The sequence below is a fragment of the Geotrypetes seraphini genome, chromosome 1 (assembly GCF_902459505.1).
Source record: "Geotrypetes seraphini chromosome 1, aGeoSer1.1, whole genome shotgun sequence".
Lineage (NCBI taxonomy): Eukaryota > Metazoa > Chordata > Amphibia > Gymnophiona > Dermophiidae > Geotrypetes > Geotrypetes seraphini.
The window spans coordinates 233,251,938-233,278,603 of record NC_047084.1 but is presented as its reverse complement, the minus strand read 5'-3'; the positions used below and the strand labels follow the sequence as shown (position 1 = coordinate 233,278,603).

The window sequence follows — 26,666 nt, the reverse complement described above, 5'->3', positions numbered from 1 at the left end:
ACAACCCCCTCTCTCGTGGGTTCTCTCTCTCCTTCCCTCCACCCCACTCATGTGGGTGCTTCTCTCTGTCTTCCTCTCTCCAACCCCCCTCCTCCTATGGGATGGTGCTTCTCTCTCTCCCTGTGGCTCTCCCCTATTCCCCACCTTGACAAAATATAATTTTTGGGCTGGCTGGCAGCAGCAGCGAGGTGAGCCTGCTGCCTATCTGAAGTGTCCCACCTACATGGGAAAAGGAAGTTGCTCCGCAGAGAAGGCTTCCTGGGCAGGCCGACGGCAGCAGGCTCACCTTGCTGCAGCTGCTGTTGCCAGTCAGCCTGAAGATAACATTTCAACTGAGCCGAAGGTGGTGGTGGTAGTGTGTGTGTGGAGGGGTGGGGGGAGGGAAAGGAAAAATACCACGGACAGGGGTGAAAGCCATCTGGATAGTCCTCTAAAAAAAGAACATATCTGGATAAATCTGGGCATCTGGTAACGCTACATATACCTGTTGTGTTTTGCTTTACCCCATGTACCGTATTTTTCACTCTATAAGACACACTTTTTCCAACCCCAAAAAGGGAGTGGAAATAAGGGCGTGTCTTATGGAGCAAATACCTCCCCCCGTTACCTTTTTTTCATTCTGTCGCCCTCCCTCGCTAGACACGGATGCCTGCCTGGTCCCCACAAGCAGCAACAGCTGACGTGGCTCGAATCCTCTTTTCCCTTGCAGCAGAGCTGACTGCTTGATCTTGCACCGGGGGGCGGGGCCGGGGCCGGGGCTTGCCCTGCCGAATTTAAAATAGGAAGGGAGCAAGGAGAGGCTGGGCCTGCCTGCCTGCAGGGAGGCCTGGAGGGAGAGGCCTGCCTGCCTGGGAGGGGGAGGCCTGCTTGCTTGCTTGCCTGGGGGGGCTGCCAAGGATGGGGAGATCTGCATGCATGGGGGGATGCCTGGGAGGGGGAGTCCTGCCTGCCTGCCAGGGAGGGGGGAGACCTGGAAGGGAGAGGTCTGACTACCTGCCTGGGGGGGGAGGCCTGCCTGCCCTGTGCCCTGTCTTGGCCTACCACTAGACCACCAGAGGGGGGACAGGGTGCAAAGCTTGGCAAGGAGTGTGGGGTTGGGTGCAGAGCCTGGCAGGGAGAATTCGGTTCAAAATGTTTTTTTCCTTATTTTCCTCCTCTAAATCTAGGGTGTGTCTTATGGTCAGGTGCGTCTTATGGAGTGAAAAATACATTAGTTTTCTCCTGCAATTTACATGATGTAGAGATACTGCTGCTGGCCACTACAGTTTCCCTTTAGAAATTGAGTTGAAGGCCTGTGGGAAAACTGAACATTTTCAATTCAAATCAGGGTGGATAAAAAATAATGATTTTTTTAAAATTAAAAAATCAGATTTTAAAATTTAAATTTGATTTTTTTTTTTTTTTTTATAAAGGCCCCCTTTTATGAAGCTGTGAGACTTTTTTATCGCCAGCCATAGCAAAAATAACTCCAATATTCATAGGAAATCTATGAGCATCTGAGCTTTTACTATCATGGCCAGCGATTAAAAAAAGCCTAACATAGCTTCATAAAAGGAGGGGGAAATGTTTTTTGGATGAAAAATTTATCTAAAGCTAGTTTTCTATTTAAGCTACATTATAGTCCAAAAATTATTCCTCATGAAATAACGATTAGTTTTTAACTATGTAGCATGAGGCTGTATATTCATGCAATGTTTACATTTTTTGTTAGACTAATTCCATTAATCATTTCATAATGTCATGGGCAATTTTTCTATCTAGAAGATATCACAGATGCTTGGATTTGCATTTCTTAAAACTGAATTTGTAATGTAACAGAGGGAAGGCCCTGGCGGGTAAAGCCACAAAACAACCTGTTCAGTGCTGCCTCCACTGCTGTTTGGAATGGAGGCATGTTGGCCTTGCGGTGGGAGGGTCGGCAGGGTTCTGCTGTGCAGGATGGGAAGGAGGGATGGAAAGATGCACAAGGGGATGGGTGAGAGGGGAGGAAAGATGCTGCACATGGGGGGAGAGAGAAAGCGTTGCCACTGGCAAATCGAGGAGTGTCGAGGACATTTGGGAGGGGCTTCGGGGGGGTCAATCCAACTAGGTTTTATTTTTGGGGTAGAGCTTATATTAGGACCTACCCCAAAATTCATGCTAGGGCTTATTTTCGGGGAAACACAGTAGTTTGTAACTTTTTTGTTGCCATACTAGTTAGTATCTCAGAAAGAAAGGCAAGTGTATGCTTACTTTCAGTTCTGCTGCAGGCTCAAAATGGAATGTGAAAATGATAATTGTAAGCTGCAAACCATGGAGCTCTAGTTTAGACTACCGTTCTGATTGTACTTTCTTCAGATATTTAGTTCTAGTTTAGGGCTCTGCAGTGTTTTCCCAAGGGATTTGTAGCTAGTATAACCTTACCTGCTTTGGTAGTGGCATACTAAGGAATTCTAACCCGCACCAGCCATTACACTGGTGATATCACTGGAATGTTTCAGTATCTCTGCTTCTATCTGCTGGTCAGGATGGGACACAACCATTTCATGAATGGTCTAGTGGGAATCAAGGAAAGGATATTAACAAGTATGAATACATTTCTCCATCTGTTATCTAAACAAATTACTAGCTCCTATAAATGCTATGGCAGTGTCTGGTCAGTTTAGAGAAGCATGAGATGTGAAACAAAAAGTGTTTGATTTATTTACCCCCTCCTTTACAAAGCTACACTAGCATTTTTAGTGCTGGACATGGTGGTAAGAACTCCGATGCTCATAGAATTCCTATGAGCATCAGAGGTCTTACCTCCGCGGCTGGCACTAAAAATGCTAGCACGGCTTTGTAAAGGAGGAGATTAGTCTAATTTAGTCAAAAACTTGCTAAACTGCCTTTTGCCATTACAAGATGATATGCAAGTACTGGGGTCAATGGTAGCGACCATAGACCTAATGCTATGAGCTTGGCCTCACATGTTCCCCATGCAATCATTCTTTCTGTCCTAATGGTCTCCATAGCACCACAATATTTGCCTGCCCTGGAAAGAGAAGGCTTGGTCCATCTTGAAGTTCAAGTTTAGGTTCAAGCTTATTAGTACTTGATATATACTACCCATCGTAAAAGAATCTGGGTGGTATACAATAAATATAATTAGCAGGTAAAGTACAGTAATAGGGAAGAGAAATCACTAAAGAGGGCACGTAGAACAAGAAATGATGGGAAAAGAAGAGGGGAAGTGGGTGGAATTACAGTAATTGATAGGAAAGGGGGGAACAAATAGGGTGTATCAGTGTAAGTTGCTCACAAAGACCTGCATGGCAAGGGTAAATTTGAGAAAGAACTGAAATTAACTATTCTAATCATAGGCATCCCAGAACAGGAATGCTTATAGGGCAGACTTGAATTTGTCCAGAGAAGAGTCTAATTGATTGTGCAATGGGAGGGCATTCCCGAAGGAAAGAAAGTGATGGTTGTGGGAAGTGGAGTATCTACTTGTTTGGGGTGCAAGATCAATGGACAAATACTGTGGCATAATGATTAATCAGCCACCTGGAGATGAGGGCCATCAGAAGAGCTTTAGTCTCTTTCAGGACCCTGTTGCACATGGACCATGACAGTGACTTATACCAATTGTAAGGGGGTATAAAGAATCAAACCCTGATGGAGGAAGCTTTAGTACTGTTCTGGAGGCAGAGAGACATCTTCTTGCACTATTGGCTGAGAATATCCAGACAGCCTTTCTGCTATAATCACCAGTTGCTGAGGAAGATCAATGATACACTTTATGGCATCAAGCCAGAATGCAAAGCTAGAGGAGAGAATGGAACTCAACTGGGCTGGATGCCCTGCTTCAGGAGTGGACGATGGACCTTCTGTATATGTTTAATCTGTGACTGCTCTTAGGTTAAGTTCTGCAAAGAGCAGCAGTGTACTCTGGGTTTGTAGTGTGTCAGATTGGTCACAGTCTCCAATATGCATACTTGGTGCGCTCTTGAGTACAGCAGGGCTTGAAGCTTCCACAGGGCAGAGGTTTGCTCCATCAAGGTTCAGTGGTCATAGACAATCTGACTCACTACTTTCATACAGCTTGGGGAGAGTGTCGCACAGTGGTTAAAGCTACAGCCGCAGCACCCTGAGGTTGTGGGTTCAAACCCACACTGTTCCTTGTGACCCTGGGTAAGTCACTTAATCCCCCCATTGTCCCAGATTGTGAGGCTGCAGGGACAGACTGGGAAAATTGCTTGAGTAACTGAATAAATTCATGTAAACCATTCTGAGCTTCCCTGGGAGAATGGTATAGAAAACTGGATAAATAAATAAATTGAGGTATGTAGATTCAGTAATTACCACTTTCCTGAATGTGTGGAAGCATTTCTTACACACCTTATGGCTTATGCTATAATCTGGTGGATTTTTGAGGAGCAGGTAGTTTCTTTGTTTAGAGTCTCAGTAGCCCAGGAAGGCCTTACATTTTTGGCCTTGGATTTGTTGAAGGTTCAGCTTGTTGTAGGGTCCACTTGGAATGTCATCCTCTTGGGGCCCATCCAAATGTTCTGCATTTCCTTAATGGAATGAATAGCAAACTTGAAACATCAGGTATGTTTATTGTGTTATAGTGTTGTCTCAATCTTGTTTTGCAGGCCCTGGCAGTTTTACCCTTCAAACCCTTGTGGTAGATTTTTTTTGTGTGTAGGATCAAGTTCTATCATACAGAGGACCCCTTCTTGTGCAGTTCACATATGTTGGGGTGTTCATTCAAACTGTCCCTTCCTTTCTGCTGAAAGTGGTCTTGGCCTTTCTTATTGATCAAATGTTTTCTTGATTCCTTTCTGATTAGAAGATTTGGATGGGGAGTTTTGATGGCTTGACGTGTTTGGATGTTTACAGGACACTCTTGAATATTTGAAAATGACCGATTTGCACAGATTGAGTCACTTTTTGCTTGTACCAGGAAAGAGTGAAGCAGCTATTAAGGTAGCTTTAGCCCATTGGATTAAGGAGGTGATTATCTCAATGTATGTGTTTGAGGGTCATGAGCCACCAAAGGACCTGCAGTTTCACTTGACTATGGAGATGGCAGTGTCATGGTCAGTCAATCAATTTTGCCAGTGAAGACTTGGAGAGCCACCAATCAGCAATCCTTTATAAAGCATTATAGGTTAGATGTTCAGGCCAGAAAAGATGTGGCTTTGGGGGTAGAAGTCTTCTAAGTAGGGGTATCTTCATCCTGCCTAGTTTTGAGAAATATTGTGCTACATCCCACACATTGTGCACTGATCTGATGGGATAGAAAATAAGGAAAAATTTGGACTTACTTGATAAATTTTCTTTCTTTAAGTCCAACCATATCAGTACAGATTCCCACTCTGTTCTGGTATCTGATACAAGGATTCTCTTCTTCTTTTCAAACTTGAGTTTCTATGGGTAATGCACAGGGAATATTGATTTGTTGGGTCTTTAGGAGCAGGTGGTCTCATGAAGGGCCCAGAATTCTGTCTGTTTGAAATAGGGTTTGCTGGATTTAGAGATTACTGGGGAACTGTGGCTAATATAAGGCTGAGCCTATTGTTTTACAGCAGAGATTTTCAACCTTTTTCATCTCACTGTAGTCTTACATGACATTAAAATTGTCAAGGCACACCCCCACACATGGTTCAGCATTTTACCTTCTATCCCACCCCCTCACAAATAGTTCAGTATTTACTTTAACTTCTCTTTGCCTTCACACTAACAAATAATCTAGCATCTTTCCCTCCTCTACAACTGGCAACCAGGCATCTCCCCTTTTCTCTCTTGACCTCCCTCTCCTTGTACCTTTTAAAAGTTTTCTTGTCTCTAGCAGTCAGCAGCAGTGAACAGTGATTCATACAGTCTATTAACTCCAACCCCGGAGCCTTTTTCAATGATTCCTACCTATGCAGAAGTAGGAACATAAGAAGATAAGTGTTGCCATACTGGGACAGACCAAAGGTCAATGAAGCCCAGTATCCTGTTTCCAATAATGACCAACCAAGGTCACAAGTACCTGGCAAGATCCTAAAGAGCAAAACATTTTATGCTGCTTATCCTAGGATTTTCCCAAGTCCATATTAATAATGGCTTATAGACTTTTGAGAAATTGACACAAATAAAAATAGATTACTGCTTATAATGACAGGAGTTGCTATGCAGCTTATTACGAAAAACAGGAAAAAATGGGATAGGATAAACCATAACTTTTGGGGGAAAACATTGTGCTAGTTTTATCAGTTTGAGAGAATAAATTTGATACAATTGGGACACTATAATAAGTTCAATGAGATCTGGGGTCCATTGGCGAAGTATTGCAAGAATTGACCATTAGTATCACCCTTTGATTTCTGAATGAGCGTCATACACATCCAGGATGGGTGGGAGGGAGGGGGGTGAAATATATTTTATCTTATTATTATTTGATTTTATCTTATTATTAGTGCTGTCTATTGTATCACTTATGTATAATTGGTTGCATTTTGTATTGTTTGTTTAAAAATGAATAAATAATTGGAAAAAAAAAAAAGAAAGAAATTATCCAAACCTTTTTTAAACCCTGATAAACTAACTTTTTTCACCACATTTTCTGGCAACAAATTGCAAAGTTTAATTATGTCAGAGAGAAGGCTCCGAGGTTTGGCGCAAACAGGCTGTATGAATTGCTGCTCATTACCACCTATCACTAAAAAAGAAAACTAGTAAGTTCCGGCACAAATTCAGGAGTCCTTATATCAAACTGCGCTAGCGGGGTTAGCATGTCGGACATTTCATCACGCGCTAACCCCTGTGGCCGGCTAAAAAACTAACACCTGCTCCATGCTGGCATTAGCGGCTAGCGCTTCAGGCGGTTTAACATGCGGTGTTACGTATGTTAAACCCCTACTGCAGCTTGATAAAAGGACCCCCCTCAGTTGACCCAACTCCTGTAGCACACTGTTGAAAAACACTGTTCTACAGTCTGTTTCCAACTGCTATCTGAGAGCATAAATCACACATTTTAGACTGGTATGGCTAGACTCAAAGAAGAAAATAAAGTAAAACAAATGTTTCCTTATTTGTTACTAATTGTAATTCCAGAGCTGATGAGTATGATTGATTTAGTTAAAATTTTATTTCATATTTTTTTTTGTCCTAATTTCTGTAAATGTTTTATTATGCACATATTTTTTTTAAATTGTTTTCCAGCTTTGCATGTATATCCTGTGTCATTCTACCATATTTCACTGTGTTCATATTTCATTATGTTTTTGGTTCCCATTTACTAAAGCTTAATATGTGCTAATGGATATTAATGTGACCCATAGGTATTAAATGTGATATGTGCTAAATGTCATGTGACCCATAGGTATTAAATAGGACATGCAACATTTATTAAGCTTTAGTAAAAAGGCCCCTATAATGAGGCAATTTGATACATATCATGAGGGGAAAATAAATAATTGTACAACAGACATAAGAGCATAATATTAATCAAATATTGCATGCAGCATGCTTAACCATTCCAGGATACTTTGTGATCTTTTATTTGTGGAAATTTAATTAAGCATAAACTGGCAAATTTTATACCCCGCAAAATAAGCAAACAGCTTTGGGTATTAAAGCCTGCTGATAGGTTGATTACTGGTATAACATTTGAAGATATCTGCTTGTTGATTTAACATACATTAATAATTAATAATTGAAAGGATCAATGTGTATTTGAATGTTGTTGCTGAAAACAACATTGAAGAAGTGGTAATATCTTATTTTATTTTTCCAAAGGAAGGAGACAACTTTACACAATACACCAATGGAAGATGTGTTTTATAAGCAGGAGAGGTTCGTAAAAGGTGTGTTTGGGTGTGGTGGTGGTGGTGGTGGTGGTGGTGGTGGTGGTGGTGGTGGTGTGCTTTTAGGATGAGGGAAGAAGAGCTGTTAGAATAATTTTAAGCTACAAACATGCTACTTACTTTAAAGATTAGTTTTGGCATGCTATTTCTGCCAAGTGCGCAGAGTTTTCCTTTTCATCCTGTTGGACCAGTCTGAATGGGTTGAGTCTACTTGCAAGCAGATAGAGGTTGAGAACTATTACAGTGATATCACTGTTATATGGATTGATTTAGTCTGGAATTCTCCAATATGTTCTATCTCCAGTAGATGTAGGTCTGGCTGAGTGCATTAGGTCTCAGTAGGCCTGGCTTCTTGAAACACAGGCTGTGGCCTAGCATCCCCTGTAGTTGAGACCATGGGCTAACCCTTAACTCCAGCTGAGCTTGAAGGTGAAGATCTCCCTGCAGCCCAAACTGTAGCCCTATGGATTTTAACTTGGTGACACTTCTGGCTTCGATCCATGTGTAGCCCTTGCCTGGGGAGGGGCCTGTGAGTCCCCATCCTCCTCCTCCTGGGCTCCCCTTCAAAGAAAAAAATTGGGAAGGTTTAAATGTAGTCTAGTTTTATTCCCCTGTTTGAATAAAGTTGTTAAAAAAATATTAAATTAAGAAAGCAAATACTGGAGCAGAGCACTTGAGTAGAGAGGCAGCAAGCAAATCCAGGAGAGATTCTGAAGAGTGGTAGGCCAAAATGGGGCTCAAAGGTCTGATGGTGGGGTTAGAGCGTGCATTTGCCCTCCTGTGCAAGCATGCCTCCTGTTCAACACTGTTCTGTCAGCGGGGACCAGTGATACTCTGTGCTTGATATGCAGTAGCCTGTGTCGGGTTGTAGCCAGAAAACCCCCAGAGGTGGATCATGGGGTTCCTAAATCCTCCCGATTCTGCCACGAGTTCTACAGATGTGGCAATTTTGTTAGGCATGATTGCTCTGTTGCTGCTGCTACACCCCGTCTCCCCCCCCCACCACCACCATTGTAGGGCACAGATGAGAGTGCACATCTCCCCGTTTGAGGGGCATGCAGTTGCATCTACGCTTACAGTTTTGAACTTGTTGGAAAAGAAGGTTCCTGGAGGGAGGGGGAGCTGGGCTTGAGTGGATGCAGGCCTTGGTCAAATATGTCTGTTAGGCCCTCTGCAGCTGGGACCAAAACAGCAGAACTATGGGGACTCTGCACTTGGGTTCTGAACAGTTCTCCTTCCCACTGAATTTCCTGTTTGGGACTCTAGGGAATAGTTGAAGGTACTGAGATTCTCTCTCATAAGGCTGTTTCCCAGATGTTGCTGGCAGAGTGGGAGGTCCCTGAGGGTATCCTCAGGTGTTCTAGGCTCTTGAACAAGCTTTGCGTGTGTCCCAGTTAGACAGGCTTTTCCACCGCCCCAAAGTGGATGCACTGTGATCAAGAAGATAAGCTAGTTGTCAACAGATACTTGACTCTCATTGATGTTCATGACAGTAAGGTGAAGCAACTCTTCAGCTATTTGAGTTCAATCAGATGTGTAACTTGTGCTGTGTTCTGCTGGGTGTAGTAACTCCCAGAATCCACAGAGGTAGCTCCTGGAGTCAAATGCAGTCTTCCATGTGAAAGTTCGTTATGATTTGGTCCACATTTCCTCTCAGAGGTGCCTGTGCTACAGGGCAGTTGCTGTACTCTCTAAAGTAAACACGCTCGAGAAATGGGCCGCAATATGGCAAATGAGGTTCAATGTGGATAAGTGTAAGGTGATGCATGTCGGTAACAAAAATCTTATACACGAATACAGGATGTCAGGGGCGGTACTTGGAGAGACCACCCAGGAAAGAGACTTGGGAGTACTGGTTGACAAGTCGATGAAGCCGTCCAAGCAATGCACAGCGGTGGTGGTGAAAAGAGTGAACAGAATGCCAACAATGATTAAGAAAGGGATCACGAACAGATTGGAGAAGGTTATCATGCCGCTGTACCAGGCCATGGTACACCCTTACCTGGAATACTGCGTCTAGCACTGGTCAACATACATGAAGAAGGACACGGTACTATTCGAAAGGGTCCAGAGAAAAGCGACTAAAATGGTTAAGGGGCTGGAGGAGTTGCCGTACAGCGAGAGATTAGAGAAACTGGGCCTCTTCTCCCTTGAAAGAGGAGAATGAGAGGAGACATGATTGAAACATTCAAGATACTGAAGGGAATAGACTTAACCGATAAAGACAGGTTGTTCACCCTCTTCAAGGTAGGGAGAACGAGAGGGCACTCTTTAAAGTTAAAAGGGGATATATTCCATACAAACGTAATGAAGTTCTTCTTCACCCAGAGAGTGGTAGAAACTGGAACGTTCTTCCAGAGGCTGTTATAGGGGAAAACACCTTCCAGGGATTCAAGACAAAGTTGGACAAGTTCCTGATGAACTGGAACGTACGCAGGTAGGGATAGTCTCAGTTAGGGCACTGATCTTTGACCTAGAGGCCGCTGCGGGAGCAGACTGCTGGGCACGATGGACCACTGGTCTGACCCAACAGCGGCAATTCTTATATTCTTATGTTGAGCAGGTTTCACTGTTAGAGCTCTTTTCTCTTTGAGGTCCTTGGAAAGACCTGAGAAAGAGCAGGTCCCAGTATCTTCTGGAGGACTGGCCATAGTTGATGCCCCAGTCCTTGGTTGGTAAGTTCTATTTTGACAAATGTGCCTTGGGCTTCACAGCCTCAATCAAGGCTCAAAAGGAGCCATTTCAAGAAGCTAGAGAACCAAGGGACTCAGGTTCCACCTTAAAGGTCATTTGCATCATCAGCTGGATTAAAGCTCATCTGTGAGCAACTCCGGTGGTCATATCACTAGAAACAATTATAAAAAATAATATTATGGAACATGTAGACAAACATGATTTAATTGGACTGTCAGGATGGGTTCAGCCAAGGGAGGTCTTGCCTATCAATTTGCTTCAATTCTATGAAAGTGGATAAAGGTGAGCCAGTTCATGTAGTGTACCTAGATTTCCAGAAAACTTTTGACAAATGTTCAGTTGTGGACTAGGAATTGGTTATTGGCCAAAAAAACAGAGGTTAGGGTTAAATGGCCATTTTCTCAATAGAAGAGGGTAAATAGTGGAGTGCCACAGGGAGCTATACTGGGACTGGATCAATAAGTGAGATGATTAAATTTACAAATGGCACAAAACTAGTCAAAGTTTTCAAAACACATGAGGACTGTGAGATATTGCAGGAAGACCTTAGAAAATTGGAAGACTGGACATTCAAATGGCAGATGAAATTTAATGTGGATGAATGCAAAGTGATGCACATCACAAAGAATAATCCAAATCATAGTTACCTGATGCTAGGGTCCACCTTAGGAGTCAGCACCCAAGAAAAAGATCTGGGTGTCATTGTAGACACTACGCTGAAAAAAAGACACTACTGCAGAAAAAAAGCAAACTGGATGCTAGAAATTATTAGGAAAGGGACAGTAAATAAGACTACATGGTGTGTCCTCACCTTGAATATTGTACACAGCTCTGGTCGCCGTATCTCAAAAAAGATATAGTGGAATTAGAAAAGGTTCAAAAAAGAGTGACCAAAATGATAAAGGGGTTGGAACTCCTGTCATCTGAGGAAAGACTAAAGAGGTTGTGGTTCTTCACCTTGGAAAAGAGCCTAAGGGGGAATATGTCTGAGGTCTACAAAATCCTGATTGGGATAGAATAGGTAAAAGTGAATTGATTTTTCATCCTTTCTAAAAGTACAAAAATCAGGGGACACTCAAATTATATGGGAATACTTTTAAAACAAAAAGCAGGAAATATTTTTTATATTCAAAGAATATTTAAGCTCTGGACCTCATTACCAGAGTATGTAGTAACAGCAGTTAATGTAGCTGGGCTTAAGAAAGGTTTGGACAAGTTCCTGAAGGAAAAGTCCGTGGTCTACTATTAAGACAGGAATGGGTTCTGAAAGTTTAATGGATAGTAGAGGGTGGCAGACAAAAAGTCAGAAGTTTGCCAGGGCTAGTCAAGCATACAGCACCCTAGAGTGCCTGCAAGGTTACCCACAAACATTATATAGCGCCATCCTCTAGCTCTAGCTCAATAAGCTTTTTTGTATATATATAAAAATCTAATAAATATGAATTCAGGAGTGCAAAAGTTGATAATAGTAATAATAAAGTGCCCAAAGTGTCAAGTGCAAAATCACATCGTTCCACAATTTCAAAAAGCACAGAAAAGTGCAAAAATCACTACTTGATGAACCTTGTGAAAGCAGGAAATCACATATGTCCAATGAACTTAAACTACCATCTACAAGGACTTATCTCAGAAGCCACCAACATCCATCTAATAAGAGGATCTGTTGTCCGGGAGTGCCAACTGATCACCCTACAAAGCCCCGTTTCATATACTTCATCAGGGGCAAACTCAGGGATGTCTCCCACCAAAGGTTGAATCAAACATGCTGGAGAGGAACAGCATTTGATTCAACCTTTGGTGGGAGATGTCCCTGAGTTTGCCCCTGAAGAGCAACAAAAATGGTTAAGGGACTGGAGAAGTTGCCGCACAATGAGAGGCTAGAGAAACTGGGCCTCTTCTCCCTTGAAAAGAGGAGACTGAGAGGGGACATGATCAAAACATTCAAGATATTGAAGGGAATAGACTTAGTAGAGAGAGATTGTTCACTCTTTCCAAGGTGGAAAGAACGAGAGGGCACTCTCTAAAGTTAAAAGGGAACAGATTCCATACAAATGTAAGGAAGTTCTTCTTCACCCAGAGAGTGGTAGAAATCTGGAACGCTCTTCCAGAGGCTATTATAGGGGAAAGCACGAAAAGGGATTCAAGAAAAGGTTAGATAAGTTCCTGCTGAACCAAAACATATGCAGGTAAGGCTAGACTCAAATAGGGCACTGGTCTTTGACCTAAGGGCCGCCTCATGAGCGGACTGCTGGGCACGATGGACCACTGATCTGACCCAGCAGAGGCAATTCTTATGTTCATTTGCATCTTTTCTTTCCTGACTACTCGACCAGCCTCTCTTAGCTTTTCCAGATATTTTTGCCTGTCTTCCTGTTTCTGCAATCTTTAGTAGTTTATGAAAGCTAACCCATTGAATTGTTTAGATTCCATTGGGATACATAGAAAAGTGTATAACTGGTTCAAAGGATTTTTGTCAACTCGTTCATAGGTTAAATTTAATGATAAATTTTCTGGAAAGTGGAGGAGTCCATACGGTGTTCTGCAAGGCTTCCCACTATGTCATCTGTTGTTTAATGTGTACCTGCCCTCTCTAGGCTCAAAATTAACTTCTCTAGAATTAAAAAATTCACTTATGCAGATGATATTACTATCATCTTGCCATTTACTCTTTCTATTCTATCTATCAGAAATGAGGTAGAAGAGATATTTAAGATCATTGAAATATGGATGTCAGAATTAAAATTAAAATTAAACCCAGAGAAGACAAAAATTTTTGTTGCCTCTTTGGGTCAGAATCTTACTGAAACATCTTTTCTGATAAACAATACTTCACATCCAATACAACCCACTATTAAGATCCTGGGTGTTATTCTAGATCAATATTTGACCATGCAGGACCAGGTAAATGTTTTAATGTGAAAAGTTTTTTTTTACACTGCTTCAATTAAATTACTGGTACAGTCTTTGGTGTTAAGTCAACTGGACTACTGTAACATAATTTATATAGCTGACCCACAAAATAATTTATCGAGGCTACATATAGTCCAGAATGCCGTGGTCTGCCTGTTTTATGGTTTGAAAAAATACAATCATGTGAGCGCTTATTATCAAGAATTGCCTTGGCTTCCAATGGAGGCCCCTAGTCAAATTTAAATCTGATTGTCTTTGTTATAAAGTGCTCTTTGGCATGGCACCAATTTATCTATCCAAATTATTTTCCTTTGTTCAATCTAAATGTCCACAGAGTTCACATAGTCTTTATAATTTTCCATCAATCAAAAGTTGTTATAAAAACATCTTCAATGTTCGCTTTCTTACCAGGCAGCTTGCTGGGATAAGGAATTAAAACCTCTATTATTGAACTCTATCACCATTTTCAAAAGCAAATAAAGACATATCTGTTTGCTAATTAATCAAATCTTCCTAATCTATATTGTATTTTTTAATATTTGTTAACCACATTGAACTTAACGGTTATGCGGTATAGAAATGACTTGTTAAGTTATGTTATGTCTTACCTTCTCAGCTACTTCTTTTGAGAACCAAAGCAGCCTTCTTTTCCTCTTACTTTTATTTACTTGCCTCACAAAAAGGTCTGTCACCCTTACAACAGCTCCTTTCAGTTTTGCTCACTGCATTTATACTCTTTCCAGACATTCCCATCTGGGCAATTCTTTGGCATAATCCCTCATCTGAACAAAGTTAGTTTTTTAAAAGTCTAGAATCTTTACTTTTTAATGAGCCCTCTCTATACCCGTCTTAATATTAAATCGTATCATGTAGTAATCACTGGTTGCCAGATGATCCCCCACTGTAACATTAGAAACACTTTCTCCGTTGTAAGCACTAAGTCCAGTATGACTCAATTCCGCTTGGGTTCCATTACCAACTGCTGAAACAGGATCTCCCTACTTCTAGAAGACTCTGTAGTAGGCATACCCCAATCAATATCCAGCATGTTAAAATCACCTGTTAGTAAAACTTCCCCTTTTTTAGATAGATTCTGAATGTCTATTATTAAATCTCTGTCCTCTTCTACCATCTGTGAAGGAGGCCTGTATATCACACCAATGTAAATATATTTACCATTCCCTCTTTCCAAATTGGTCCACAGTGCCTCTTCTTTGCCCTGCAGATCTGGCAATTGTGTGGCTTTAATATGATCTTTAACATATAACACTACTCCCCCTCCTTTTCTTCCTACCCTGTCTTTCCTGAACAGATTATAGCCCGGTATAACTACATCTCAGTCATGGGTCTCTGTGAACCATGTCTCCATGATTGCCACTATTTATGCTTCACAGAGAAAGCCATCTCTCTTTGGATGGTGCTTTCATTTCTATTGAAGGTGGTCTCCCTATTTCATGGATCAGGAAGTTGTTTTGCCAGCTTTCTGAGCGTGAGACAGATGTAGTCAGATAATAAATTTCATAGGATGAATGTTCATAGAATGTTGCTATATCAGAAGGTGACCAGCAAATTTTGTTTTTTGGGTCATTTGTCCTGTTTCAAGGGTTGTGACAGGATCAGGTGCATTCAAATCTTCGACCATGCACTGAATTAAGGCAGTCATTGAGGTGGCCTATATTTTTGAAAGGAAGATGGTTTCAGGGTGCCTGAAGGACCATTTCACTTGGGTGCAGGCAGTTTCCTGAGCAGAGATCTTGGCAGTTTCACTGGATGACATCTGTGACATAGTTGTAGTGTTTCAAATGGCATGAGAAGCTTGATGTACTCACTAGAAGTGACACAGTCTTTGGCAGAGCAGTAATTCAGTGGGCCTTGTCTTCCCCCACCTAATAAGGTATTACTTTTGTAGATTTAATTTGTCTAGACTGTCTAGCAGGATGAAAAAAAAGGTAAATACAGTATTTCCTTTCCTTGAGTCTTTCTGCTCTGGAAGATGTGGCTTAGGTTTTAAGTAGGCAATAAGATTTTTTTTAAAATAAATAAAGGGATATATTTCAGGCTTAGCCTAGTTTTGTATATAGTTTTATGCTGGTTTTGATTGGACTTGATTGGTGTGAACCTAATCCTGCTAGAGAATCCATACTAGAGAATTCCGAGGAAACAGCAAGGGAAACAGTCCACCAAAGAATCCAATATGGAACAAAAAGATCGGCAGACAGTGTGGAGATTAAATAAAATGTATTGGTGATGCTCCCAGCAACAATGCCTGACACGTTTCGCCAACAGGCTGCTTCAGGGGCATATAACTACAATAAAACAAAACATATTCTAAAACCATTATAATTAAAAAAACATATTGATAAAAGCAAAACACTGACAAAGAGAACCTATTTATAAAAAAAGAGATGACTTACCAAGCTGGGATGGGAAACAGCTTACACCAACATTAAAAAGCCAGCTGGTTACATACTGTATAAACAGCTAACTTCAAGATAGATAATCTAACAAAGAAAAATTTAAAACTCAAGGTTGCACAATTAAAACTACCAGATAAAACCTAACTGCTCAATAAGACCTCTAAAAGTACCAGAAAATATATAGAATACATTAAACTGAAAATAAATTGTAAACAAGTTTCAGATAAAAAACAAAAATTAGAGAGCAAATACTCACAGTGTCTTAGATGTGTAGTCACTGACAAATAGTCATGCTGTGCTCTCAAATCAAACTTAGGGGTCCTTTTATTAAGGCGCGCTAGTACGTCTTAGCATATGTTAAATGCTAACGCATGGCAATGCGTTCATAGGCTATAATGGGCACGTTAGCACGCATTAGCATTTAGCGTGTGCTAAGACGCATTAGTGCACCTTAGTATACAAAAATACAAAAGGACTGAGGTCGTGAATAATAATGAAGCACTGCAAGCTTAAACAAAGCTATAAAGTCTAAAGTAACTTAAAAAGCATAAGAACATAAGAAGTTGCCTCCGCTGGATCAGACCAGTGGTCCATCATGCCCAGCAGCCCGCTCTCGTGGCGGCCCATCAAGTCCATGACCTGTAAAGTGATTCATTGTCTGGAACCCGTTCATTCCCCGTTTCCCTTCTATCTATTAACCTTCAAAGTCCTATCTCTACCCCTATCTGTATCCCTCAATCCCCGAGTCCTTAAGGAATTTATCCAATCCCTCTCTGAAACCCCGTAATGTACTCTGTCCTATCACTTCCTCCGGAAGCACATTCCAGGTGTCCACTACCCTCTGAGTGAAAAAGAATTTCATAGCGTTGGTTCTGAACCTGTCCTCTTTCAATTTCTCTGAGTGCCCCCTTGTACTTGTGGTTCCCAATAGGCTGAAGAATCTGTTCCTCTCCACCTTCTCTATGCAGGTTGTGAAACCCTTAAAAAACATGTTTATAAAATTATAATGGTTTTAGAATTGTATCTATGTTTTGTTTTATTGTTGTAGTTATATGCCCATGAAGTAGCCTGTTTGGTGAAATACATTGGGCATTGTTGCTGGGAGCATCACCAATAAATTTTATTTAATCTTCACACTGTTTGCTGATCTTTTTGTTCCATACTAGAGAATTGTATCAACCCTTATTCTGGTGATATAATTAGAATAGTTCAGTATAAGTACTTCTATCTTCTGACTCATTTATCTGGACTGGTCTAATAAGACTTAAGGAAAGGAAATTAACAGGTATGACCAAATTTCACCACAATTTACAGAGCTTTTAAGTTCCAAGTACTAAACACATTGCTGTTGAGTGCATAGATTACCTTTGACTCATAAACAAATATTTGAATTAGAAAACTAACATGTATTAATATGAGATATTTGGAAGAAATGTGATCAATATGAGTTTTTGATAATTTAATTCAGGAAATTCTGTTATTCTGAAAAATATTTTCACATATATAGAGGCTGGTTTTTACAGTTATAGTAGTTTTAAAAAAGTTATAGCAGATGTTTCTACCACAAGTTAGTGAGATAAATGTTCTGACACTCATAAAATTCTCATGAGCATTGGAGCATTTACATCGCTGGTCAATGGCAGAAACCTCTACCACGGATTTGTAAAAGGAGGCCAGAGTAAATTGCTTTCAGCACTGATTTCTCTAAATGGTTTCATATAAATTTGCTTTGGAGTTGGTGTACATATGTAGCAAATTTCTATAGGAAAGAAAATATTAACCAGTGAAAAATCCTGTGGGTTAATACATCATTAAAATATTTTTTTTTCTCAGAAGTCATAGGGCCCGTTTTACAAAACCACGGTAGCGATGCTACCGTAGTAAATGCACCAAAGCCCATTCAATTCTTATGGGTTTCAGTACATTTACGCGGTAGCATCATTACCATGACATTGTAAAAGGAGAATTTAGTTTGAAAAAATAATATTGAGACTGCTACAAAATTTATATAACTGTAATTTATTTCCTCTATACCTCTATGCTACACAAATCCAAATATTAATTTTCTTGACCAGAAGTGGCTTTTAACTTTTATAAGTTTTCAAAGAGGGGAAAAAAACATGGTGTGCAATTTTCAATGCTATTTCCAGTGCAATAGGTAAGATATTCTGGACCAGGGATCTCAAAGTCCCTCCTTGAGGGCCACAATCCAGTCGGATTTTCAGAATTTCCCCAATGAATATGCATGAGATCTATATGCATGCACTGCTTTCAATGTATATTCATTGGGAAATCCTGAAAACCCAACTGGATTGCGGCCCTCAAGGAGGGACTTTGAGATCCCTGTTCTGGACAGATGGGTAGTGTCCCCATGGCCGCGTGTCATCTGCAGAAGGAATCCACTCTGGATTTTTCCTCTTGCATCTGATGTACTTCACTGGGCTCCTTAGCTCCACCTGCAGTTCTTCCCTTATGCACTCGTGCCTACAGGAGTATTTGTTCTGCTCTCCACAATTTGTTATCTTATTTAGTGTATTTTTCATTGCTTTCTTGGGGTTTCTGGTGCTCGGAGCATTTATTCAGCTCTGCCTGCTTTGAGAACACACATACTTCGGTCTGTAGCTGACAGGCCAATCCCAGTAGGTACCTGTTAGCCAGCCTGCATAGTTTTGTTTGGAGCTCGGGACCATCCCTGTAGTGGTCTCACCTACTGTTAAGCAGAGGTGAAGTGCAGGCTGTTGGGCGCCCTTAGGAGACACAGCGGTGTCTCGCAAGGTGCTGGCTATGTCTTCTTGCCTCTGCCTGTCCCAGTGCGCATCTGTCGGTCTGCAGGGGTGGGGGATGCAGTCAGGCTTAGGGTCTGACTGGCAGCCCAAAGATCAGATTTGCAGAGGCACTCCCAGCATGTGACGGTGATTCTCTTATCCGGCTATTGTTAGAGAGCTGAGTCAGGCTGCAGCACAGATCCAAAAACAGGTCACAGTAAGTAAAGGCTGTTACAAACTGTGAAGTAAATCGAGGGAGGCCTGAAAAGTGGGGTTTTCAAAGTTTCTGCATATCCCACTGTGTTCCCCCACCTGAAAAATCCTAAAATCACAATTTTTTGACTTTCATAAATGTAAAAAATATTGCGATTTTGGCACAAATTTCTTGATATTGACCATCTGGGATTTTTAGCAATCTTTTTTTGCCTCAAAATTTGTTGGGATGGAGTCCTTGGGCTATCCTCATGTGTATTCTTGCTAGGATTGTGCAAATTTAGCACTTTCAGAACATTCTTGTGCCACGTTCCGTGTGGCACAGCTGGGAGAGGCAGCAGCATCTAGCTTAGCCTCTCCTCTGCTGAAGCAGGTGACTAAATACTCGGCTAGCCCAGCAGGGTGGCCTTCTTTAATTTTGAGGCTTGGCATGGCTGCTAGTTCCATGCACTTGGCTGTGGACCCTCCACAGCTTAAGAAACGCAAAGTTAAGTCATCATAGGGTGACTACACCCCGAGAGCTGGACACTTTCTCAAAATTTATGAAATATTTGTGGAACAAATTTAATAGCCAGCATTCTTCCCCTGCGCAGTCCTAATCCTTCTCCGAGGCATATTTCAGTGGTGTTCCTCCTTTGAACATATCCTCGACTCAACCAGCTGCTGTTCTAGTGCTGCCTGTTCCTGATCTAGAGGATCTTGATGGGAATGACCAGCTTGCTGTCCCCTTATTTACAGGCATAGTGCTTCCCGGGATAGGAGATCAGGGACTGTTTGCTGGATCTACAGATCCCTCTGGGGTTTTGGAACCTGGGGATGATCCCATAGTTCTACGTTTATTTAAGTCTGCAGTTTTGCTGGATCTTATTTCTGAGATTTTGCAGGAGTTGAATTTAGTCACTCAGCTGGCTCCATCCACTTCTTCCTCATGGCTTTGTGAAGTGCACTCGGAGTCTACTACTTTTCCCTGGCATTCTGGTCTCGGAGCAGTATGACTCTTTGGAACATAAGAACATAAGAAGTTGCCTCCACCGGGATCAGACCAGAGGTCCATCGCGCCCAGCGGTCCGCACCTGCGGTGGCCCATCAGGTCCATGACCTGTCAAGTGTTCCCTGCCTCATCCTAAAAAAACCTATCACTACTTTTATCCGTATCCCTTCTATCCGTATCCCTCAATCCCCTTATCTTTCAGGAATTTATTCAAACTTTCTTTGAATCCCTGTAGTGTCTTCTGCCCTATCACAACCTCCGGGAGTATGTTCCATGTGTCCACCATTGGTTCTAAACCTGTCCCCTTTCAGTTTCTCCGAGTGCCCCCTTGTACTTGTCGTTCCCCACAGTCTGAAGAATCTGTCCCTGTCTACCTTATCTATGCCTTTCAGGATCTTGAAAGTTTGTATCATGTCTCCTCTAAGTCTCCTCTTTTCCAGGGAGAACAGCCCCAGCTGTTCTAGCCTGTCGGCATATGAAAGGTTTTCCATACCTCTTATCATTTTCGTCACTCTTCTCTGGACCCCCTCAAGCATTGCCATGTCCTTCTTGAGGTACGGCGACCAATACTGGACACAGTACTCCAGATGCGGGCGCACCATTGCACGATACAGTGGCATGATGACTTCCTTTGTCCTGGTCGTGATACCCTTCTTGATGATGCCCAGCATTCTGTTTGCTTTCTTTGAGGCTGTCGCGCATTGTGCCGATGCTTTCATTGTTGTATCCACCAGCACACCCAGGTCTCTTTCAAGGGTACTTACCCCTAGCAATATTCCTCCCATTGTAGAGCTGAACATCGGGTTCTTTTTCCCAACATGCATGACCTTGCATTTCTCTATATTAAAACGCATCTGCCACTTTTTGGCCCACTCTTCCAGTTTTGTTAGGCCCCTTTTCAGGTCTTCACAGTCTTCTGTGGTTCTAACCCTGCTGCAGAGTTTTGTGTCATCTGCAAATTTGATAACCTCACATTTCGTCCCTGTCTCCAGATCGTTTATAAATATATTGAACAGGAGTGGTCCCAACACCGACTCCTGCGGAACTCCGCTCGTGACCCATTGCCAGTCTGAGTATATGCCCTTCACTCCAACCCTCTGTTTTCTGCCCGCCAACCAGTGTTTAATCCATCGGTATACATCCCCCTCCACCCCATGGTTCCACAGCTTCTTAAGCAGCTGTTCATGGGGTACCTTGTCGAAAGCTTTTTGGAAGTCGAGGTAAATGATGTCTATGGGTTCCCCTTTGTCTATCTGGCTGTTTATTCCCTCAAAGAAGTGTAGTAAGTTTGTGAGGCAAGGCCTTCCCTTGCAGAAGCCATGTAGGCTCGCCCTCAGCTGCCCATTTTTTTCTAGGTGCTCTTAAGATAGCCATTTATGTGTCAGCAGCTTTTAGGTCAGCCCAGGGTGAATTCTTTGGTTGTACAGGTGACAAAAAGCACCTCTCTATCCAGTGAAGGTGGTGTGGTGCTAAAAGATATGCAGGACCGCCATGTCCTACAGAGACTCTTTGACACAGCTGCTCTAGGCTTCAAAGCTGCTTCAGCAACGTTCTTTGTTGCACGCATCTGTCTCTCTTGACTGTGCACACTGGAGAGTGAGCCTGTGGATCCTCTTCCTCAACGTCTTGTGGCTGGGACAGATTATATTGCTGATGCATTGTATGATCTTATGCGAGTTTTGGCAAAGGTGTGAACGTACTCCATCTCTGTTTGCAGGATGCTCTGGATCAGAGAATAGGCTGGCTATTCCACTTCAAGGTCCCCCCTTTTCCTCCGGGAAATTGTCCAAACCCTTCTAAAAACCTGCTACGCTATCCACGCTTACCACAACCTCTGACAATGCATTCCAGAGCTTAACTATTCTCTAAGTGAAAAATTATTTCCTCCTATTGGTTTTAAAAGTATTTCCAAAAGGAGGAAATATTTTTTCACTTAGAGAATAGTTAAGCTCTGGAATGCATTGTCAGAGGTTGTGGTAAGCGTGGATAGCGTAGCAGGTTTTAAAAGTATTTCCCGATCCAAGATGGCATCAGACTGGATGTGCTGAGGAACCGCTCTGAGGATTGTCTCTCCAATATAACATTTCTAACAGACCCCAGGCAGTTATTGCTTACCAGATGCCTAAATGGAGGGGCCGTAGTGCTGCTGGTGCCTCGCGGCCCACTGTCACCCCCGCAGCTGGCGATATCGGGGAGCTCCTCAGACGGATGCAGGGAGCTTTTTTGACGTCGGAGAGGGGCCCGCAGAGGAACAGTGGTGAGAGTGAGGCCGTGGCAGTTCCTCCGGGATTAGAAACATCATTAAGCCCCGACGTTAGGGCGCCGCCCCCGCAACCTCAGCTAAGCAGCTCTCCAAGGGGTATGGGAACCCCGGATGTCGGGGCTTTGCCTTCCCCTGAGGCAAGTAGTCCAACGCAGAGCCTGCTGTTAGGAGCTCATATTGAAATGAGCTCCTTGGAAAAAGCTGAGAGTAAATCAACTAAGGAGAGGCGAGCAAGACCTCAGGGACAGCGTCAAGGAATTCCAATGGATGGTGAGCACTATGACACTTCTATTTCTTTAATTTCCTTGGAAAAACCCTCAGAAGTAACTCTGGACTCATTGTGGGATCTTATGGTCGGACTAGTGAAGACCATAAGTCCCAAACTTCAGTTAATAGAGGGGGAACTGTCTCAACATTCTACTGAACTTAAAGTATTGAAAAACAAATTGACTGTCTCTAATTCTTCTGTTCAGAAGCTTGAACAGGAAATAAAATCATCTAAACAACTACAGGATATTCTAATGAAAGACAATATAAATCTTAGGAGAAAGATGGAGAATTTGGAAAATAACTCCAGATACAACAATTTAAGATTAATTAATTTTCCTAAGCTACCATTGGTATCACCTAGAGAAATGTTTAAGAGATATTTTCTTGAACTTTTGGGGGCTTCGGAAGATTCAGTACCTCCTTTATCACCAGTTTATTATTTACCTAACAAGAATAAATCGTTAAATAGGTCTTCTGACCAAGGACAATTGGATGTATTGGAGTTATTGGAGAAATCTGATAAAGAGACTGTAGAACAAAGTACTTTGATTGTAACAGTAGCCCTCTCTATTGATAAAGTTTGGTTGTTAAAATTATTCTTTAAAAATAGACAGAAAGAATTTATGGGCTTTAAAGTACAGATATTTCCTGATTTATCACGAGAGACTCAAAAGCGTCATCGTGAATTTCTAATGTTGAAGCCAGGTGTTACATCTTTAGGTGCTACCTTTTATTTACGACATCCCTGTAAGTTTATAGTGCATCACCGAGCATTTAAATATGTTTTCTTTGAACCTAGTCATTTGACTTCCTTTCTAGCGCTCTCCCGTTTGGAGGCAGAAAAATCATAAGCCCTAAGATTATTGATTAATCCCAGCAACCAGCCCTCTAGCTAACTTCAAATGTAAGAGTGTTCATTTTGTTCAATTCTTTTCTTTGTTCTCGCTAAGGAATCTTGGATCCCATAATTTGAGGACTTGAGCATATTAGTTATAATGATCTTAATGTTGTTGAAGTATTTCTTGCTCTATGTAGAATTACTAATCTTGCTTTCTGTACAAGTTATTCTTGATTATATGATTTAAAAATCAATAAATATAGTTAACAATTAAAAGTATTTCCCTGTAACTTCGAGTGTCTACTAGTATTTGTAATTTTTGACGGAGTGAAAATTCGATCCACTTGTACCTGTTCTACTCCACTCAGAATTTTGTATACTTCAATCATATCTTCCCTCAGCTGTCTCTTTTCCAAGCTGAAGAGCCCTAACCTTTTTAGTCTTTCCTCATATGAGAGGAGTTCCATCCCTTTATCATCTTGGTTGCTCTTCTGTGAACCTTTTCTAGTGCCGCTATATCTTTCTTAAGATAAGGGGACCAGAATTGAATGCAGTACTCTAGGTGAAGTCATACCATGGAGCAATACAGAGGCATTATAACACTCTTAGTCGTGTTAACCATCCCTTTTTAAAAATAACTCCTAGCATCTTGTTTGCTATTTTTGCCACCGCCACACATTGGGTGGAAGGTTTTATCGTATTGTCTACAGTGACACCCAGATCCTTTACTTGGGCACTAATCGACAGTTGCTCTGCAGAGGCATACCGCTGCAAATTGCCTCCTGGATCGTGGTGATGACAGATGCCAGCCTGGAGAGCCCACTGCAATTGTCCTGTTCAGAGGTGTTGGACTCCCTCTCAGAGGAAATGGTCAATCAACCAGCTGGTTGTGGTGCGACTCTGAAGGGCCAAGTGGTCAGTGACAATGTGATGGCAGTAGCCTATGTCAATTGTCAGGGAGAAACCAAGAGCACCCCTCTGGCTCAGGAAGCCCGCTTTCTTTTTCTTTGGGCAGAACGTCACTTCCAAGCGTTATTGGAAGCACATTTGGCAGGAGTTGACAATGTTCAAGCAGACATCCTCGGCAGATAGACTCTGGATCTGGTGAGTGGGCCCTGTCCCCAGCAGTGTTCCGTGCCATAATGTGGTGCCCGGTCAGCCTTGCTTCAATTTCATGGACACAGCAAAAAAACAAGAAAGTGGATCGCTTCTTCAGTCAAGATCTGAGCCCTGAAGTGAAGGGCTCTGCACTCTAGTGCAGCTATGGACTCAAGAGATTCTCCTGCATGTCCTTCCTCCTGGGCAATGATAGGCCGGGTCATTCGGTGGATCGTGGTCCATCAGGGCCGCACCATTCTGGTGGCTCCAGATTGGCCTCACAGACCGTGGTACACAGGTCTGATGCATCTTTGTAGGGGTCACAGCCTTTGGCTGAGTGCCAATCCGGACCTGCTTTCGTAGGGTCCAGTTTGCATGAAGGAGGACCCAGATTGCTTTGCTCTTACAGCATGGCTCTTGAGCGCACAGCCTTAGAACTCAAAGGCTATTCTTCTCTGTTTATTGTTACTCTTCTCAAGTCTAAGAAGTCATGCACAGTTTCTGCTTACTCTAAGACTTGGAAGGCTTTCCAACATTAGTGCGCTCAGGACTAGGTGGACCCTTAATCAGCTCCAATCTTGGCGATTCTTGCATTTTTTTCAGACTAGCCTGAATAAGGGCCTTACTGTGGCATCTCTTCAGGTTCAGGTAGCTGGGCTCTCTTGTTTTAGATCCTGGGATTGTCGGTCCTCTTTGGTGTCTTATCCTGATGTTGCCAGATTTCTGAATGGGGATCTTCATGTCAGACCACTGGTTAAGCAATCATTCCCTTCCTGGGACCTTAACCTGGCTCCCTTTGAGCTCCTTCAAGATGCTTCACTCTTGGACTTGATGCTCAAGACCATTTTTCTGGCTGCCATTACTTCAGCGCGACGTATGTCAGAACTCCAGGTACTTTCTTGCAGAGATCTGTTCCTCCATATTTCAGAGACAGGGGTTTCCTTATGGATAGTTCCTTCCTTCCTGACGAAGGTGGTTTCAGATTTCCATGTTAATTAGGAAATGTGTTTACCTGCTTTTCAGCCTACTGGTTCCAGGACACAAGATCACCTGTTGAAGAAACTGGATGTGCGCAGAGTGCTTCTGCATTATCTGTAGGTTACTTACAAGTTTAATCTCTCTTACCATCTGTTTTTGCTGACTTATCCGGTTAAGAACATAAGAATTGCTGATGCTGGGTCAAACCAGTGGTCCATCATGCCCAGCAGTCAACTCACACGGCGGTCCTCTAGTCAAAGCCCAGTGCTCTAACTGAGACTAGCCCTAGCAGCATACATCCTTGTTCAGCAGGAACTTGTCTAACTTTGTCTTGAATCCCTGGAGGGTGTTTTCCCCTATGACAGACTCCAGAAGAGCGTTCCAGTTTTCCACCACTCTCTGGGTGAAGAAGAACTTCCTTATGTTTGTACGGAATCTATCCCCTTTCAACTTTAGAGAGTGCCCTCTCGTTCTCCCTACCTTGGAGAGGGTGAACAACCTGTCCTTATCTACTATCCCCTTCAGTACCTTGAATGTTTTGATCATGTCCTCTCTCAATCTCCTCTGTTCATGGGAGAAGAGGCCTAGTTTCTCTAATCTTTCACTGTATGGCAACTCCTCCAATCCCTTAACCATCTTAGTCGCTCTTCTCTGGACTCTTTCGAGTAGTACACTGTCCTTCATGTACCGTGATAAGTACTGTACGCAGTACTCCAGGTGAGGGCGCACCATGGCCCGGTATAGCGGTATGATAACCTTTTCCGATCTGTTTGTGATCCCATTCTTTATTATTCCTAGCATTCTGTTCGCCCTTTTCGCCACCACCCCACATTGCGTGGATGGCTTCATCAACTTGTCGATCAGAACTCCCAAGTCCCTTTCCTGGGAGGTCTCTCCAAGTACCGCCCTGGACATCTTGTATTTGTGCATGAGATTTTTATTACCAACATGCATCACTTTATACTTGTCCACGTTGAACCTCATCTGCCATATCGCATCCCATTCCTCGAGCCTGATGTCACATTGTAGATCTTCGCAATCCCCCTGCGTCTTCACTACTCTGAATAACTTTGTATTGTCCGCAAATTTAATCACCTCGCTCGTCGTACCTATGTCCAGATCATTTATGAAGATGTTGAACAGCACGGGTCCAGGCACTGAGCCCTGCGGTACCCCACTGGTGATGCTCTTCCAGTCTGAGTATTGTCCATTTACCCCCCACTCTATGCTCCAGCCAGTTTTTAATCCATGTGAGTATTTCACCCTCGATTCCATGGCTCGAAATTTCCAAAGTAGTCATTCATGCGGAACCTTGTCGAACACCTTCTGAAAGTCCAGATATACAATGTCGACCGGTTCGCCCTTGTCTATCTACCTGTTCACTCCCTCGAAGAAGTGCAGCAAGTTTGTCA

At 42.4% G+C, this 26,666-nt stretch overlaps 1 protein-coding gene across 20 annotated transcripts in view; it reads left to right on the top strand.

The window, feature by feature from the left end:
• PCDH7 (protocadherin 7) overlaps positions 1 to 26,666 on the top strand; it is a 922,726-nt gene that overhangs the window by 52,797 nt on the left and 843,263 nt on the right. For 2 of the 20 annotated variants that reach the window (XR_004539803.1, XM_033947905.1), the window contains exon 2: positions 7,750 to 7,806. The exons of 16 other annotated variants lie outside the window; for them this stretch is intronic. Coding sequence is in view for 2 of the 4 variants with exons in the window: in XM_033947905.1 (XP_033803796.1) it covers positions 7,750 to 7,797 (48 nt within the window). In the remaining 2 variants the exon portion in view is untranslated. Of the gene's footprint in view, positions 1 to 7,749; positions 7,818 to 26,666 lie in introns of all 20 variants that reach the window. 2 more of the 20 variants (XR_004539804.1, XM_033947895.1) reach the window with 1 other exon arrangement.